This window comes from Sinocyclocheilus grahami, unplaced genomic scaffold, assembly GCF_001515645.1.
Source record: "Sinocyclocheilus grahami isolate Dianchi unplaced genomic scaffold, SAMN03320097.WGS_v1.1 scaffold265.1, whole genome shotgun sequence".
NCBI classification, from domain to species: Eukaryota; Metazoa; Chordata; class Actinopteri; order Cypriniformes; family Cyprinidae; genus Sinocyclocheilus; species Sinocyclocheilus grahami.
Genome location: NW_015505444.1, coordinates 839,248 through 859,239, shown reverse-complemented (window position 1 = coordinate 859,239; position 19,992 = coordinate 839,248). Strand labels below are relative to the sequence as shown.

The window sequence follows — 19,992 nt, the reverse complement described above, 5'->3', positions numbered from 1 at the left end:
ACACACACACACACACACACACACACACACACACACGTTTACTTAGCTATCTAAATGGGGACATTCCATAGGCATAATGTTTTTATACTGTACAAACTGTATTTTCTATCGCCCTACACCTAAACCTACCCCTTACAGGAAACTTTCTGCATTTTTAAATTTTTTTTTAAAACTTTGTTTACTTTATTTTTATACCAGTTTTACAAATGAGGACATCCCCAAAGGGAGGTTTTTGTAGATTTTGTCAGGTTTTCTCACTTTTGGGTACAAATTTGTCGTCAAAGTAGGTACACAAACACACTTATGGATCTGTCTGCTCACACACACACGGGAAACAGACACGGATGATTTTACGTAAGAATGCAAACACACATATATTAAACATGAGAGATGGTTACTCACTTGTGTCTGATTCAAGACATATACTGATAAGAATTTATGCAAATGTGGATATTACATATCCATAATGGAGTCAAAATGTTGTTCCAGAGGGCAAGTTATTAGATTTGGAGGAATAATTTTTTTCTTCTTTAAAATAACATGCATGTTAAATTGTGTAAGAAAAAAAAAAGATCAGAATCATATACACTACTGTTCAAAAGTTTGGGCTCAGTAAGATTTTTTTGTTGTTGTTGTTGTTTAAAGAAATTCAGCAAGGATGCATTAAATTGATCAAAAGTGACGAAGTGAATAATGCTACAAGAGATTTCTATTTCAAATAAATGCTGTTCTTTTAAACTTTCTATTCATCAAAGAATCCTGAAAATAAAAATGTATTACTGTTTATTCAAAAAAATGAAGCAGCACAACTGTTTTCAACATTGATAATAATCAGAAATGTTTCTTGAGCAGCAAATCAGCATATTAGAATTATTTCTGAAGGATCATGTGACACTGAAGACTGGAGTAAATTCAGCTTTGATCACAGAAATAAATTACATTTCAACATATATTCACATAGAAAACATTTTAAATTATACAAATATTTCCAATTTGTACTGTATCGACCCCAAACCTTTGAACTGCAGTGTATTATGAAATTAAACAGGGACACTTTGGTTTTAGGATGACTTCAATCAAAATAACCCTAAAAGCACAAACTGAGGATGTCAAAGTGAGTTTGGCTTCTAAATGATAAAGCAGTCTTTCTCATGACATGTTAAGTGTCACATCTGAGTATTTCAAAATGCTTCCAAAAGTCTTATGAAAGCATGTCTGAGTGTGTGTTACACTGATGTCGCCCTCCCTCACAGGAGCCACGGTGTCTCTGTCTTATCACCACGCAACACACACACACCAGAACACTGGCCGAACAACAAATTCCACCGCCTCTGTCACTCCATCCACGTCACCCGCGGCTGTCGCTGCTCCTATTCAACACTAAAGAGGGAGAGAGAAAGAAAACTGGAGAGACAGAAAGAGGTAGAGCTCTGGGCAGACAGGCAGTCTGGCCCTTCATGCTTCCTTTGTTTGTTTGTGTGTGTGTGTGTGTGTGTGTGTGTGTGTGTGTGTGGTGGAATAAGGGCCGTCTGTACCAGGGCCGAGGGTACGGAACATCCCTCAAGCACAAAGCTGCTCTCTTGGGACTCTGATTCTGATAAGTGTTGCCCACTGCATGCTTGAGTGTGTGTGTGTGTGTGTGTGTGTGTGTGTGTGTATGTGAGTCTAGATGTCTAGACGAGAATTTTTTAATCAAAGTCCTGGGGACGCAACACACACACACACACACACACAAAAAAGGAAAACATACAAATAGAAATGCACACACATGCCAATAAACCATTAGAGAAAACCTAGCAGAAATTAGAGATGCAATACTATGCATTCTTAAAATCAACAGTAGACTCAAGACAGTGGGTTTCATGAATAAACTAGCTCAATATATTTTATTGGGTGGCCGGAACATTACAAATAATGAATGCATTCGAAGACATGAAATATTATTTCCAAGCATACTGTCTCTGCGAGTATATGACACATGGCATGATTTCTGCAAATAATCCCACATATATTCAAATCAGTTGCCAGGTCACTGGAATTTCTCCCGGTGCTCCCAATCCGGGCCATTCGCATGCGCAAAATAGGCTATACTCTCAAAATATAATAACTTTAATCTCGTTATTGCTACAACTTAATTCTCGTAATTTTGCCTTTATTCTAAAAATATTTCGACGTTATTCTCGTTATTTTGACTTTATTCTCAAAATATTATGACTATTGCCGTAATGTTGTTATTATTTTTATTTACGTGGAACTAAAACGCCATCTTAGTAAACCACTTAGTCAAAAAGTATTTTTTTAAATATATGATTATATATAATTTTTATATAATTTACAAATATACATATATTTACAAATAGGTTGTATATATATATATATTAGTAAGTTATACATTTTTATATACATTTTTCTATGAAAGATATATATATTCTGAAGCATATATTCTGAAGTTAAAAAACTTAAATGAGATATTTGAAAAAGAACTGATCAAAATTAGAGAACACTTACCGATTCCTCCCAGTTATTGGTGTTAATCTGGCACCTGGTGCTAATTTCCTTAATTATATGACAAACCCTATTTAACTGGCATCTTAATTTACCAGTTTTCACTGACTTTGCAAGATGGTGAGCCGTTCTAAAGTGACTGAAACCCTCTGACAGCAGGTTGTCCAGATGAAGGCCAATAGCAGATAAAGCAAGAGAAGTTGGTCATTCTAAATCTGTGATTTCTAGAATATTGCAGCTTTACAATAACACTAATTCATTCAAGTCCCCCAAAAAGGCAGGTCGTCCAAGAAAAACAAATGCATAAGAGGACAGGATAATGCGGAGACTCTCGATGGGGAATCGGTTCAGCACTGCAGCTGGAATTGCTCGACAGTTCAGCAATGAACAGGTAAGGATCTGTTTAAGAGAAGTCGGACTGAAAGTGTACTCTGCAGTGACCAAACCTATCATCAGCAGAAAGAATCAAAAGGCTAGACGCTGAGGAGCATGTTGTGTGGAGAGAGGAGAACTGGTCCAGAGTTCACTTTAGTGATGAGAGCAAGTTTAATTTATTTGGGTCTGATGGGAAATATTTTGTTCGGCGTCAAACTGTTGAAAGACGGAACCTCGAGTGCGTAAAGAAGTCAGTGAAAGGTGGAGGAGGAAGTGTCATGGTTTGAGGGATGTTTTCTGTAGCAGGAGTTGGGTCTCCTAAGGCCAGGACACAACAAGCCGACGGTCAGTCATCGGCTAATGTCGGGCCATCGGTGAGCGTCTGTCAGGCTAGTTTGTTTGGTGTGTTCCACACATTGGCAGCAGTTGGCAGCAGATTCAACATGTGGAATCCACATCGGGGCAGTCGGCGAGAGTGAGAACTCTGATTGGATGTTCAGTTTAGTGAACGAGTCAGTGCCCAAGAATTAAAGTGAAAGCAATGAAAATGAGCAAGTAAATGAAGGCGGCACAGACAGAAAGCTGTTCTAATGTTACGTGATCTTACCCACCTTTATTCCGATATGCAAATATTTTCATAACATGAGCTGCTAAAAAAAAATGAAGTTATCAACATAACTAATATTCAAAATGGCAAGCAAGTGTTGCTTTCTTTAGGTTTCGTATATCTGCATATATCTCACATATCCTTGTTTTGTTTTCTCCTTTTGGATGACATAAGGGCCTTTCGCACCGCGGGAACCTTTTCAAAGTACCAGAACTAATTGTGGAACTACTCACTTTATGGTGTTTTCGCACTGCCGGAACTGGGTGCGATTTTAGTACCAGACTGCCTTTTTCGAGAACCAAATTAGCTCCTACTCCGGAGCAGGGTCTAACCAGCACAACTGGTACTAATCGTGACGCAAGTAGCCATTGATTGGCCAAACGCGTATGAAAACGCCCTCACCCCCCATGATTTAAAACGGCGTGTAAACAGTGTCAACTTATTTCACAAGTATGGAGAACAGCGATAGATGGACGGACGCTGAAGTGCAGGCACTTGTAGCAAATGTAGCACTGCCAGCTGTCGTTGGAGATTCTTAGTCCTCCTTTCCGTTCTTTCAATCGCTTTATGTAAAAGTTGACTTTCCATGTCCACTGTGAAACCCGCGAGACACAACAAAAACACAGCTCCGATCACAGCGTCCTCCATCCTCCTGTTGTTAATGTTGTTCTTCTTTGTTTCCGTTGTTGAACGCCGCGCACAAATGACGTCGCTGTCGACCGGCTTACGTCACTTCTTAGTACACACTCTCGGTGCGAATGCAACCCTTTAAATGGTACTGGAAAATAGTTCGCGCAAAATCGTCCCAGTACTTTAGAACTGTATATTTAGTTCTGGAACTAAAGCGGTGCGAAAGTCCCTATTTATACTATTGATAGTGCAGAATGCACATGTTAGTTTGTAACAGTTCTGGGCATATTTTATTGTGAAAACAGCTGCTTAAAATATCAAAACTAAACAAAAATAATCTCGATAAACTAGTCTGCCTCACTCAATTGCTACTGGAAAACAAATATGGTCTGTCTGCTTTCCAATGCCGATTTTTCTTCATCCACACCAAGTAAGTTTTATACCATTGTATTCTTTGTATACCATCGTTCAGCCCTACTTGTTGTTAACGTCTCAAACAAAAACATCTTGTTCCTCATAATGCTGTTCACACTGAGATGATCAGCTGATATCCATCAGCCCATCCATGAACGATCTCTATCGGCCCTCGTCCTCATTCATCTGCTCATTAACATGATGGATGCTGTCTGTGAGATCTGAAACACTGAACATGTGATAGAACACACAATTAAACGGTAGACGAACGGCACATACTGGCCACTTTTTCACTGATTTAAGGGGATCAGAGGGGATTGTGGGTAAGGATGGGAAGGTAACGAGACGCGTGGCGGAGATTTATTCCAGTCTTTTAGGCCGTATATCAAGAGACAGATCTGTGTGATTTCCTGTTCTTCTGCAGATGTCATTAGCGCGTGTGTTATAAAGCGTAATGAATGGCCCTGGAGGAGTCGTTTGTGATAATGAAGACGAGGCCTGACCCGCTCTCAAACATGATTGCTCACGTGTTCAGACACCCGCTACTCGCTCTCATTCCTGCTGCAGATCAGATTAGGCGCAGCTTCATTTCCCTACATGCCGGGTACAACTAATTCACTCACCAAATGTAAGTAGTGAAAGGTTAGCCAACAGAAATTCAGCTTGGGTTGTAAATAAATACATCGTAGACAAACAATAACATATACACACATTGTATACAATTGTTTGTGTGTATGTGTATATATATATGTGTGTGTGTGTGTGCCAGTGTAATATAATATACAACTGCTTGAAAATAATTTTATATCTATATATATATACACACACATATTGTATACAAATATATATTTGTTTTGCAGTATTTCATAAAAAACAGTAAAAATTATAAATATTGTATATATTAGTTTTTTGCAGTATTTAATTGAAAAAGTATATATATATATATATACACACACACACACTTATTATTTATATTATATAGTAATTATTTTTTCACTAGTTTTTTATCTAAAAACAACTATTTTATTGAAACATACTGTATATAAATAAGTTAATAAAAAATGTGTATATATAATAAAAATAATGTTCACACACAAATATATATTTGTTAATTTAATAATATTGTAATATATATATATATATACTAGATTTTCTATAAATATATAAAAAATATATAAAACATTTTTACAAGACTAAAAATGCAAATTCACTTTTTTCACTCGCTAAATTAATCTACTACTACTGTGAAGTTTTTTCATTTCAATAAAATATTGCAAAACACAAGGCTGTATAGAAATTTTTTATTTAGCTGATTATTTATTTATAAAACCATTATTAATCATTTTTACCATGGTAACACCTGATGTACGCGTGCACAGATGGCAGTTGTGTGATTCAGTCAGCTGGTGAATTATTAATCCAGTGTGTCTTAAAAGAATTAGTTTTCCTGTCTCTAGGAGGAAGTGAAATGTCACGATTCCATATTTAGACGCAGCTAGATATTTTGTTTTGAAAATGGAACAAATATCAGAGTGGAGAGGTCAGACGGGTGGAGAGGTGGAAAGCGGGTCGATGACGCCAGATAGACGGTGTTTGTCTGCTTAGAGTGTTTCTGTGAACTTGTGAATGTACGAAACATGCATCATCATAAATATCTGTGCGCTTACCTTCAGACGCTCTTTAGGGAGGGCCGCCGCACCTTTCTTGATGACCTCTTGAACTCTCTCCACTGACAGGTCACTTCCTGCCTGCTCCAGTCGCTGGCTGAAGAATCCAATCACCTGCCACACACACACACACACACACACACACGCACACGCAGTCAATGCCACAACGTCAGTGCAATGACAGGAATGCTGTAAAGACTGAAATTATGATGTTTGCACAGTGTGTGAGATACGTTATCCCACAATTCAATGTGTGTGACTTGACCTTCAGGCCTGAGAGTGATGAATGAATCAAAAGCAACATCAAATGACATGTTTTACCATCTCCTGCCTCATTTGAGCATCAAGTTAAGACATTTGTACACAAAAATGGATTAAAAATGCAAAATTACGGCATATCGAGTATATATTTAAAATTATGTTTAATTTTTAATTACCTAAGAATATACATTTTATATATATTATTTAGTTCTATATATAATTTAATAGATTTAATTATCAATTTATATTTATAAAATACATTTTTGATTAAATATAGATTTTTTTTATGTAACATTTAATTTAATATATAACATTTCATATTGTTATAAAAATATTAATATTGTTATCAAATTAGAAAATGTATTCATGTATAATTTTAATCACATTTAATCATTAAAACCTAAACTGCATTTTTATATACTGTTTTAATATATGAAATATATTATATATAATACAATTATAAATATATATATATATATATATATATATAATATTAATATATAGCAATACAAATATTGATTTATATATATATATATATATATATATAAAGCATGTATATAACATATATGTAACATTAATAATATATTTAATAAAATCAACTGTGAACTTGTATGCTTTGCATTCTTATTATGCAAAAATGACTGTATATATTTCCGACATGACAAATAATGAGTAATGTCAGTGTAATATACTACTGTTTGCAATACTGAATTTTGGAAATTTCACATTCTATATTTAGTATGCAGTATATAGCATATACTGTGCAGTATACTAGTATTCCATTCATTCATCCTCTCTGGGGTTTTGGATGAATTTTTAAAGTGATCTGGGGATGTATTTTATTCTGTGTTTAAGGTTGCAGTGAGTCAGTGTGTGTGTTTAAAGAGGGAATTTACTTCCTGACTTCTGTAGATTACCCAGAACCCCCCTGGGCTTCTACTGCACAATATGACTGCACCAGGTCCAGTGCAAATCTCTCTTCATCTACAGTATATGAATGTTTACACTGAGGGCTTTGTTTTGAATTACACAGATACAGGAAAAATACTTCTAAACAAAAGCGAAGGCTCTGTTCCAATATCTAGTGAGCTGCCTACCTAGGCAACATATTTAGGCATCATAAGCACAGTACTGTGGCGGTACAATGGTACAGTGATGGTAACAGATGGTAGTACCATGGTAGTTTTTTTTTAGCGTTTGTTGTGGTTTATAAAGTTACCTTGTTTTGAACAAATTCAAAAGGCAGCATTGCAGGTATACTTTGCAGATGACACAATCCCAGAAAGCAATATGACAGTTATATTTTATTCATAGATTAGAAAAGTATGGAGAGAGTTCCATCTAATTAATTTATTCATCTAACTATTTTTTGTGCTCATTAAAACATGGATTTTAGTTTTATATATAATATTTAATTGAATAAAATCATTTTAAATACATGTATATATAATTTTAATAGATTAAAATATTGGTTTGATATAATTCTATAATTTCTTTTTTTTTTTAGAATTTTAGTTTTATATTTTAAAATATCAATTATATATTTTAAATATATAAAAAAAATTATTTAAAATATATAATTGATATTTTAAAATACACTTTTTTTTTAATAGAATTCTGCCAGTTTAAATAATAAATATAATAATATATAAAATACATATTATATTTATTATTTAAACAGACAGAATATTTTATATATAACATTTATTTGTATATATAATTATATATATATATTTAATTAAACTTTTATATATATTTATAATCTATTCAATTAAAATATTGATTAAATATACAAATTTTTTGATAAAAAATATCATTTATATGTATATATAATAATATTTATATAAGAATTGTTACAATAGTTTTTCTCTAAAAATATTCCTTCTCTAAAAAATATATAAATATATTAAATAATATATATAATATTTTTTTAAATGCCTTAGCAACACGTCAATGTCAAACTCGTATGCTTTGCATATGTTTTCTTCATTATATTTGTGGCACATGTGAATAATAATAATAATAATAATAATAATAAGCAATTCAGTTGCTGCTCATGAAGTGTGTTTCAAATAAGTCACTTAAGATGTTCAGGTTCATTTAGGATGCAGCCTTAGAAGGCAGCTGTCACTGTGGACACTAGAGAGCTCACTAGGGTTTGTAACAGAGCTGGAACACAGAGTCGGCGTCTCACCGTGTCGAGGTTCTGCATGATATCCTGGAAGGACGGATGCGATCTGAACTGCTCGAAGAGTTCCCGCTTGTAGAGCAGTGCGTACAGCAGGTTTGGGTTGTGATGGAGCGAGTTACTCAAACAGGAGTTTATAATCTCCAGCATCATTCTGATCACCTCCTCAATGACGTTCAGATCCTGAGCCTGAGGGAAAAGACAGAAATGCAGTAAGTAAAGATGACACAAAAATACAACAAAACCGACCTAGTCGGTATTTTCTTGGGCATCACAGGTACATTCATACTGTAAATGCACTAAATCTTGGTGACCATATCATGAGTTTGATTAGGCTGGTTTTGGAAGCAGATAATATAATTTATCATCATAATCCGTTTTTCCTATTCATTATGCCTGATTTCAAAAGTACTAAATTTACCTATCGGTAAGCTCCTCCCCTCGAACGCAGATGAGCCAATGGCAGTCGAGTATCAGTTGCACAGGGAGCGGAACTCGGACATCTTTAGATTTCAGCGCCATAGAGAAACATTGGAAGATCCGAAGCTCGCATCGGTTTGATGGTGTTTATGCTACAAAAATGGAAAAACGATGTGCCTAGGGTACTTGTAACACTAATTCCAGTTATCCTGAGAGGATAGGCAATGTCATTTATTTTATTCCATTTCCTAAATCCAACCAAAACAGAGCAAAATGTCCCTAAGCATTCAACCCCAATCACAATGAAGACGAAAATTTTCATTTTCTGGTTGTCATACTCTCATTAAGTTACACTTTTCATCTGCTCAAGCAGAACGTTAATGTCATCTTGTGCTTCAGAAAAACTTTAGTGTTAAAGTTAGTGAGTCCATGCTAACGTACAAACCTAAATAGCGAACTGCTCTCACGTCATGTCTCGTGCAGTGAAAGTCAAAAACACATAAACGAAGGTCTATATTAGAGTGCCTCTATATTAACCTGGTTAAATGTAAATTAATTTAATCTTACTCTGCGGTATATGAACGGTGTTGATCCGGGATTTTGTCATTGCGATTGTGACGACCGTAACATAATTCTCCCGTTTGCATTGTGATCTGTATTTTTACATATTTATTTTAATATCTTTTATATATCCCTCCATGGCATATTTAAGTCCTACTTGAAGGTCCATCTGTGTCCCAAATTGATCAGAAACACCTCGGAAGAATGTTTTCACTGACAGCTGTCATTGTAAGACAGTGAGCAACTCCATTTGTTTGTCCGAGTGAGCAACAGTAACTAAGGGGGGCGGGGCTTACCGATAGGTCAATTGTAACCCTGGACCACAAAACCAGTCATAAGGATCAATTTTCTGAAATTGAGATTTATACATCATCTGAAAGCTGAATAAATAATATTTCCATTGATGTATGGTTTAACTATTTGAAAATCTGGAATCTGAGGGTGCAAAAAAATCTAAATACTGAGAAAATCTCCTTTAAAGTTGTCCAAATGAAGTTCTTAGCAATGCATATTACTAATCAATAATGAAGTTTTGATATATTTACGGTAGGAAATTTACAAAATATCTTCATGGAACATGATCTTTACTTAATATCCTAATGATTTGACTTTTGGACTTATACAATGTATTGTTGGCTATTGCTACAAACATACCCCAGCGACTTAAGACTGCTTTTGTGCTCCAGGGTCACATTTGTAATCAGTCTTCAGTCTACTGTTCATTGACGGTTTTTCGGGACAAGCTGCAATATTTGTTCAAATCACCACCATTCAAAGGTTTGGGGTCAGTAAGATTATTGATTGAAATAAACACTTTTATTCAGCAAGGATGCGTTAAACTGATCAAAGGTGTCAGGCAAGACATTTATAATGTTAAAAGATTTATATTTTTCATAAATGCTGTTCATTTAAACTTTCAATTCATCAAAAAATCCTGAAAATCTCCCCTACTTATACTCCAGACCGTGGCCCTACTCCAGTTCTCCCTACTCTCGTTGTCCTTGGATTCTCCACACAATCCAATTCGGCTACACGCTTCAGTTTTGTCTCAATCCCCCTGTTTTGATTTTACTGTGCTAAACAGCGCCTTAGAGGCTTCTGTTCTGCAGCAGGAGGTCTCCTCACTCCTCCTCTGGGTGCGACAGAGGAGGTCCCTCCTTCAGATGTGAAATCGCGGCTTCTTCAGTCGCTATTTCCTCATTCCGAAAAAGGACCGAGGTCTGCGACCAATTCTAGATCTGAGCCAGCTGAATTTCTCTCTTTACAAAGGGAAATTCAAAATGCTAACGCTGAAAGCTATTCTGGCTCAGGTTCGCGCTTCATATATTAAGGTTGTTCAGTGACACAGGAAGTTCCTCAGGTTTGCCTGAGGTTTGGAGGAAAGGCATACCATTACAGGGTTCTTCCCTTCGGTCTGGCTTTGGCGCCATGGACGTTCACGAAGTGCATGGATGCTGCTCTGGCCCTGTTGAGGCTCCAGGGCATCCGTGTGCTCAACTACCTAAGAGACGCTCTCTCGCTTGCGTATGAGGTGCAAGGTCACTCTTCACTGCTAGGTATTCGAGCTCATTCTACCAGGAGTGTTGCTTCCTCTCAAGCTCTTTTCAGAGGAGTTCCCCTGGAGGATATCTGTGTGGCGGCAGGATGGTCCTCCCCTCACACTTTTATCAGGTTTTATAGCTTGAATTTAGATGCGGCTCCTGGTTCCCAGATACTTTCTGCTTGAACAAAGCCTAGTCTAGCTTGGCGGGTGTGGTTTATCGTTCCCATTGCGTCATAGGTACGTAGCATTGAGCGAAACTATGAAAGGGAACGTCTCGGGTTACTCGCATAACCCATAACCAACACGGATTACGCAAGTAACCTAAGACGTTTTCAACACTGATAATAATCAGAAATGTTTCTTGAGCAGCAAATCAGCATATTAGAATGATTTCTGAAGATCATGTGACACTGAAGACTGGAGTAATGATGCTGAAAATTCAGCTTTGATCACAGAAATAAATTATATTTTACAATATAAAAGTTATTTTAAAATGGTAAAAATATTTCACAATATATCTGTTTTAACTGTATTTTTAATACATGCAAATAAATGCAGCCTTGGTGAGATTAAGAGATTTTGTTCAAAAGCATGAATAAATGTTGCCGAGCATAAACCACAAATACACCTTTGATGGCCAAATATGCTGTCTAGGAAGTGCCAATAGTGTAGAGTACAGCACACTGTGTGTGTGGGTTAAATGGGTTATTGTTTTCCTGTGCTCTGCTGCAGTCTGGGCCGTAACACTTTTTCTGGGTCACACACACATACACACACACACACACACACACATAAAACAGAGGCAACACAACTGCATCATCTCTGTCTTTATGCCTATTCATCTCTCTGTAGTTGCATCATATACATTTCAAGCACCATATTTAAGCATGATTGATGTCAGATCTGTATGGATGCATCGTGTGTGTGTGTGTGTGTGTGTGTGTGTGTGTGTGTGTGTGTGTTGTTATCAGCCTTTACTGACAGTCTGGTGTCGTTGTAAAACCACCAGCCTTTACATCAGCAGTTTGTTCAATGCAAACCAGAAAAATCACAGACACACAAATACTGGCTTTACCTGGGGTTAAAACAGGGCATATTGTGATTCTAAAGCATTATATCTTATAAAAAATAAAGGTATATTATATGTGATAAAAGAGAACAAGAACAATAGAAAGAAAACAAAAAAAGAAAACAAAAATAAAAATAAAAAGGAAATAGGATAAAAGAGATATAATACTAAGCAATTCATAGTCCTTGCTTCAAACAGTGTAACTCATTCTACATGAACCGGTATTATGTATTAACTCTGGCAGCTGTTATTTATAAGAAGAGAATATCTTTACAACTTATTTTATATGCATAAAGTGCTACTAAAAGATTCTTCTCTTCAGTGACGCAATGCATTTGACATTTAAATTCAAAAGCACATTTTTCATTAAAAAAGAGCATTGATTCAGTCGAGAAAGAAAGACTTCCATGTACTGCAGCATGTCACGTCTCTAAAGAGCCTTCAGTCTCTGACCTTTGACCTTCTCATTTCCTTTTCTCCCACTGTCTTTCTCTATAGAGTCTATGCCTGCAGCCATCGGCCTGCTCCTCATGTTATTCATCCGTTCCTTATTCTCAACACTGATGCCAGTTTCTGAGCCACAAATCTCTCTGGACAAAAGCAAGTCAATGGAACAGAATGTGCAATCCGGTTTCCATAGGAACGCGCACACACACGCACGCACACACACGCACGCATGCACACACACATGCATGCACACACAGAGAGAAACGCCACATCAAAAGCTCTTTGTGTGGAAGCTAACTGAAGTGATTTTAGGAGATGACAGATCAGGAAAGCTTGAAAAAGAGCCCGGGAATGTACAAAAACACTGAACTTTATGGATTTAGCTTCAATGACTGACAAACAACCGCAGCATCATTTAAAACACTGCAAAGGCCATTCAACTGAAAATGAAACAAAGTTAAAATGACATAGAATGAAAGGAAAAATAAAAAGAACAAGAAATGAAGAAAAGAAAAGAAAAGAAAAGAAAAAGAATAAAAAGTATAAAAGAAAAACTAAAGAAAAGCAAAAGAAACAAAAAAGTAAAGAAATGAAAAAAATAAAAAAATCAAATGAAAATAAAACAAAAATAAATAGAAAAGAAAAAAGAAAAGAAAAACAGAAGAAATGAAGAAAAGAAAAAATAGAGAGAAAAAAATTAAAAAGAACAATATAAGAAAGTAGAAAATGAATAAGTAAAAAATGAATAAGAAACAAAATACATAAAACTAAAATAAATGTAATTAAAAAATACAAGAAAAAAGAAAAGTAAATGGGTAAATAGAAAAGAATAAGAAAAGAAAAAGGGAAATGAAAAAGAAAGAGAGAAAGAAAAGAAAAAGAAACTCATCTTGCAGCATTTGTGCCCCAGATAAGAATGATTCGTCAAATCATGCGTCTTGAGGAGAGTGACTGAACTAAGTGATCAGACGGACTCATTCTGCATTAATCAAGTCAGTTTCCTCAGCAAACACTGAGATCTGAGAAATATCCACCAGTCAGATTTACATTGACAAAGACGCCACAAGTTAAAGACTAACACTCCAGAGTCAGAGACATACAGTACATGTGTAAAACACCTCAGATTGAATCAGTCTCACAGCGGCACCAGGGACAGAACGAGGCCTTTACTGGAAAGACACCGGGTTTTGGCAAAACCTTGACCTTGTAAACCTGCTCCATGATTTCTGCGGTTTGTGCTCTGTCTGAGACTCACACAGATTAATTCCTCTGGAAAAACACACACACACCAATAAACCAACTTCAGTGTCCCTATACGGTACCATCTGTTAATACCTGAACCATGGTGAAAAAAATGCCATTCTTGATGTCAGGTCATGTGATGCGATTTCAATTTTTCCTTTCTCTTTGGAGTGCTACAAGCTGTCTCAAACCCAAAGAGATATTCTTTATAAAAGTTAAGACTCGTCCACGCCCTCCTAAAATGCCTCGTTTAAACACGCCCCCACATGTCTACATCACTGTGTGGGAAGATTTGCATAACACCACCCAAATGTTCACGCAAAGAAAGGCGGCGTAACTTTTATTCTCGCTGTAGTATTGTTGTTGCCGCCATGTCGTGGAGACGTTGTGTATTTCGTCTTTTATCTACGATGAGCTTTGTAAAAATAGACGAGTTTCAAAAAGGCGGGGCATAGAGGAGCAACAATAATGTACATTATGTGGAAAATAATGTGGGGTTTTTTTACCTTAAAAAAACTTGCATTACACCAAATACACAACATAATGTTCTTTTAGCAACGTCATATGACCCCTTTAAAGGCAAAATCTGACCCCAGCGCATGATGCAAGACCCTGAAAACATATTCTTAGACCAGCTCTTCATGCAAACCCTAACCCCAGTGTTGTTGCATTAAAGCTGAAGGGTGTTATTTTGGTGCCTCTAGTGGCATTAAACAGAACTGCAAAAATAATAACGGATTTCAAACTGGTTTCCTGAAAAACCTACATTAAGTACTGAACGCTTGCAATACTTTTGGCCTTAAAATTAGGGGTGTATTGAGGTTAACCAAACAAATTACATTAATTAAAATACAAAAATGGAAAGAACGACAGACATTTTGCATTACAATCTCATTCAGGTTTATTTCGACGGTGCGGATGTTGAGTTTGCAGCGGTTGCGTTGATGAAATCAGCCCAGCTGAAAGCCTCCGCTCTGGGTCGCGTTCCTCACACCTTCCCCTACCAACAGATGGAGGAAATTCCTGCCCTCGTTCCCATGACGACCCCCTACACTCCGGAAAAGATCTGCAGACGCAGCAGTCGGGAATATTAACGGGGTGGGAGGCTGTCGCCACCGTTATTAAATGAACTTAAGTGGATACAAACATGCAGGACGGGATTAGACCAGACCTGGAAATACTCGTCTAGACCAGCGGTTCGCAACAAATAGGTCACAGATCTGTTCAAACCAGTAAACAATGTCGGTACTTGATGTTCAGAGTAAAATGTGGGCCGTGAAGCAAAGCCAGTGGAGAAGCACTGGGAAACCAGATCAAACTACAACCTAGAAAGAAGCTGGAGGTGTCTAGACAGAAACAGGGAGTGATAATTAGACGAGAAGAACGTAGGAGTGAATTAGGGATGAGAGGATCAGCTCTACAGTACAGACTAATGAGATTACACACACAGAGAGAGAGAGAGAGAGAGAGAGAGAGAGAGAGAGAGAGAGGTATTCAGGTCAGATGTTAATGTGTGAACAACCTGACTGTGTGGAACGGCAGACGGATTTTAAACAAATCCTACACATACAAACACACACACACACAACATACACACACACACACCCACATAACTAACTAAATATGTCAGGTTTCAAAAGTGTTAAGCAGTTATCCAGTTATTTCTGCTGTATATAATAATAATTTGAAGCCCGATTTCAATTGAAGCATGTATAAACAGGGACTGTAGCTTCAGTGTGAGCGTTGTGTATTTGAATCAGCCCGATCAATGCAGTTGCTTGAGAAACGCAAACAGTAAAAAGCCATAAGCCAATATTAATTTGACTCAGAAACCTACAGGGAGACAGAGAAACTGGGATATTATTTTTAACAAAAACCATAAAAAAATTCATTAGTTGAAATAAAATATTATAAAATAAAATATAAAATTAAATTAATAAAATTAAATTAAATATGAAAAAACTTGAACTTATTTTATTTCCTCTATTTGCCAAGGCAACATTTCACCTTTATTTATATAGCAATTAACATTTCTCATTTCCATTCAGTTTAACTTAATGTACTAAAAAAACAAAAACTAAAATAAAAATGAATAAAAACTATATAGGCATATTAAAAAGAAACAAAAACCACACAACAAAATTACAAAAACGTTTATTTAAATCAAAATAAAAATGGAAAACAAAAATAAATAAATATTAAAACAAAAAATAAAAATACAAAAAAACTACTAGTAGTTACTCACTGGTGCTAAAATAGCACTGCAGAGAAAGATGGTTTTGAAATTGAAATAATGAGAAACAGACAGAAAGGAACAGGAAGTGCACTTGCATCCAGCTCCAGACAGTCATTAGTCATCCAGTGTGAGAGATGTCTGTGTGCATACGTGCATGAGCGTGCGTGCGTGCGTGCGTGCGTGTGTGTGGTCTAATGAGCAGCTAATGACTGTGATGTCAATACCATCTAAGTCAGAAAGAGGCAAACTCTGGTCACCAAGGTTACAAGCCCTTACACTCTCAAGCAGAGGTCAGGGGTCAAAGGTCAGGGCGAGAGGGAGCAGCTTACAGTGACGCCGAGAGAAACATGAATGGTCGGCATGGCAACAGTCAGGTAAGTCACAGAACAAACTGAGATTCATCTTCAAGGTGAATCAGATGCTCTGCAGAAACGAATACTGTTTCGATGAGATTTGAACACGGCTCATCTGATTTAAACTACCCGGTTTGACACATTACGATCAGCTGGATTACATATTGGCTTTGGGAGGACGAGAACCGATCTGCGTTCTTGAAAACGGCCTCAGCGCTGCCCGTCTGTAACACTCCAGCTGCTGCTGCGACCATCAACAGAGCCTTTAAACGGCAGAGATGAGACGAGCATCACACAATCGTGAGGGGACAGATGGAGAATAAAACCAGAGAGGAAGAGAAGAGCAGAAAGTCTGTGTGTCTTTAGGGAGATGGTAAATGGGTCGTTTTCTGACCTGTATTAAGACACTGAGACATCCCATAATCACGGCACAGAGAGCAGCACCAGCAGTCTTACCTTCTCTCTTTTTTTTGTACAGATCAGGGTCATTAGAGTTAAAAGCAAAACTAAAACCATAAACAACTGATATTTTAATTAAATTAAATTAATTTTAAATAAACAAATTAAAAATTCAGCTAGTGGCCATTGCAATATTCCTCATGATCAACAAAATTACTAAAACTTTAAAATAAAAACTCATTCAAAATATAAATATATAAAACTAAATAAATAAAAAATAAAACTAACATCATTAAAACAAAACCTTTTGTTACTTGAAATAAAATAAACATTAACTGAAAATAAGATTATCTTTATTATTTTTTAATATCTATTTCAGTTAATTGCCAGGGCAATGTTTCACATTTTCATTTAGTTTAACTTGTAGTAAAATAACTAAAACTGAAATAGAAATGATTAAAAACTATTTAGACATAAAAAAAGACAAAAACAACAAAATTACTAAAACTTTAAATTTAAAACAGAAAATATAAAAATAAAAACTAATTCAAAATATGAATAAAAACTTTAATAGTATCTTAATGATAGTGAAATGGAAACCGCAGGGCATCTATGAGACCCAAAGGAACGTGATGAGACGCCACATATGTGCTGCAATTCTAATTAACACCGAGACCCATTAAACACACACACACTTACACATTTATGTGCAAACACATCTAACACACATCATTAAATATGTGGTGCACAGAAATTATGTCACTTGGGTTTATGTGTGCATGGAAATCTCTCTTCATTACAATCACAGCTTATAACTTATATTCATTTACATTTTCCACAACTCCAGGTGAGAAGATTTTTCCAATTGCAATGCAATTACTGAATCACTCAGATATAAATAAATATCTGAACATATGTTTAATATCCAGTGAATATGGCCCAGAAGTCTCAACAAATTTCTCAAGCCTATAGAAGATTTCAGGAATTTATTATTATTATTTTTATTTTTACATTTATTTATTATTTGTTTGATTGTCAAGTCAAAAACACTAAAAATAATTAAATTTTTCATTATGTTCTACCCAATTAAACAGACTTTTTGCTACTTAAGTTTTAGGAAAATATGTAAATGCACTCTGTTATGATTGGTTGGGCTTTTCAAACATTAAACAAGCAGAAATGACTTCAAGTTACTAATACTGAATTAATCTAGAGATGATGTGTGGTCAAAGATGTGTGCATTTCGGCTGCTTTACGCTTTCGAGAGCAGCTCATCCAGAGCTGGCGATATCCATTTCATAGGATGTTATAAAAGCTCTGTATGTACAGACACACATCAGCATCTGTTCCCATAGAATGAAGGAAATCCCATGGAGATAACAGTGACAGCAGACAAAAACAGTGTGTGCGCCAATGTTGTTTGTCTTATGAGATATGACAAAGGAAAGGACTGCAAAATCAAATGTAGTCTAAACTGGTGCTTGATAACTGCAGTTTAGGACATCCTTCCCATAAGACTCTGAGAAACAGACAGAAAAACACAGAACCGGAGCCCAATCATGCACTTCTACTGAGGAAAAGGCGGTTCTGGGAACATTGGCTCTGCACAGGCTTCTTAAAGCTGCTGCTGGGATAATGTCCTCTTCACAAAGTCTGCTTTCACAACAACAACAACTCAAAAGACAAAACAACTTCACTTCCATAAGTGCAGTAATGACACTTGAAATCACCCATAATGTCATGTGCATTTAATTGACCAATACTCTAATTCTAATTCTCATGCTGCACAGCTATTTAATCACTTTATTTTCTCTGTCCATCTAAAACAAAATAATCACTAAATAAATGCTTACTAATCATTTAAATAATTACTACTCTCACTCAAATAACTTATGAAAGCGTCATCACAGCTGATTGGATATTAACAATAAATTAATTGCAATAATAATAACAATAATATATACATGTTTTAAATAAATTATATATTGCTATATTTTTTAAATATAAAAACTAATTGATTAGTATGAATTTTATTTGTTTAAATAACTTCTAAAACTTCATTAGAGGTCTTGATGGCCTTGTTGTTGCTGTTATTATTATTTATAATTATTATAATTTAGCATGATTACTATTTATTTATCATTATTTATCATTTAAATAACTATTAATTTTACTCAAATAACTTCTGAATGATTCAGAGCTTGTGATGCCATATTAACAATAAACAAATGAATAGTTTACTTGATTAGTATGAATTTTACTCATTTAAATAACTTCTAAAGTGGTCTTGATGACACTATCATTATTATTATTATATTAATAAAAAGCAAAAAAAAATATTATTAATATAGTAATGATAACAATAATCAGAAAAAGAAGCAGATTGATTGCTTTTTAAAAACATATTTTTCATATTTTTTTAATTATTAAAATTAATAATATTTGATTACTATGAATTTTATTTGATAAACATTTTAAGAACACAAAGATGCTAATTCAAATGACTCTGGTGTTATAAATATGTGACCCTGGAGCACAAAACCAGTCATAAGGGTCAATTTTTCGAAATTGAGATTTATACATCATCTGAAAGCTGAATAAATAAGCTTTTAAACAAATGAATAGTTTACTTGATTAGTATGAATTTTACTCATTTAAATAACTTCTAAAGTGGTCTTGATGACACTATCATTATTATTATTATATTAATAAAAAGCAAAAAAAAATATTATTAATATAGTAATGATAACAATAATCAGAAAAAGAAGCAGATTGATTGCTTTTTAAAAACATATTTTTCATATTTTTTTAATTATTAAAATTAATAATATTTGATTACTATGAATTTTATTTGATAAACATTTTAAGAACACAAAGATGCTAATTCAAATGACTCTGGTGTTATAAATATGTGACCCTGGAGCACAAAACCAGTCATAAGGGTCGAAATTGCGAAATTGAGATTTATACATCATCTGAAAGCTGAATAAATAAGCTTTCCATTGATGTATGGTTTGTTATGATAGGACAATATGACAATATTGGCCGAGATACAACTATTTGAACATCTGAAAT

The 19,992-nt window shown here is 35.2% G+C and overlaps 1 protein-coding gene across 3 annotated transcripts in view; it reads right to left on the bottom strand.

Annotated features, from left to right (window-relative positions):
* LOC107599376 (dymeclin) overlaps positions 1 to 19,992 on the bottom strand; it is an 85,947-nt gene that overhangs the window by 9,607 nt on the left and 56,348 nt on the right. For all 3 annotated transcript variants that reach the window (XM_016290951.1, XM_016290950.1, XM_016290952.1), the window contains exons 15-16: positions 8,654 to 8,836; positions 6,199 to 6,312 (exon numbers count right to left, since the gene is read on the bottom strand). In XM_016290951.1, coding sequence (XP_016146437.1) covers positions 6,199 to 6,312; positions 8,654 to 8,836 — 297 coding nt within the window. The remainder of the gene's footprint in view (positions 1 to 6,198; positions 6,313 to 8,653; positions 8,837 to 19,992) is intronic.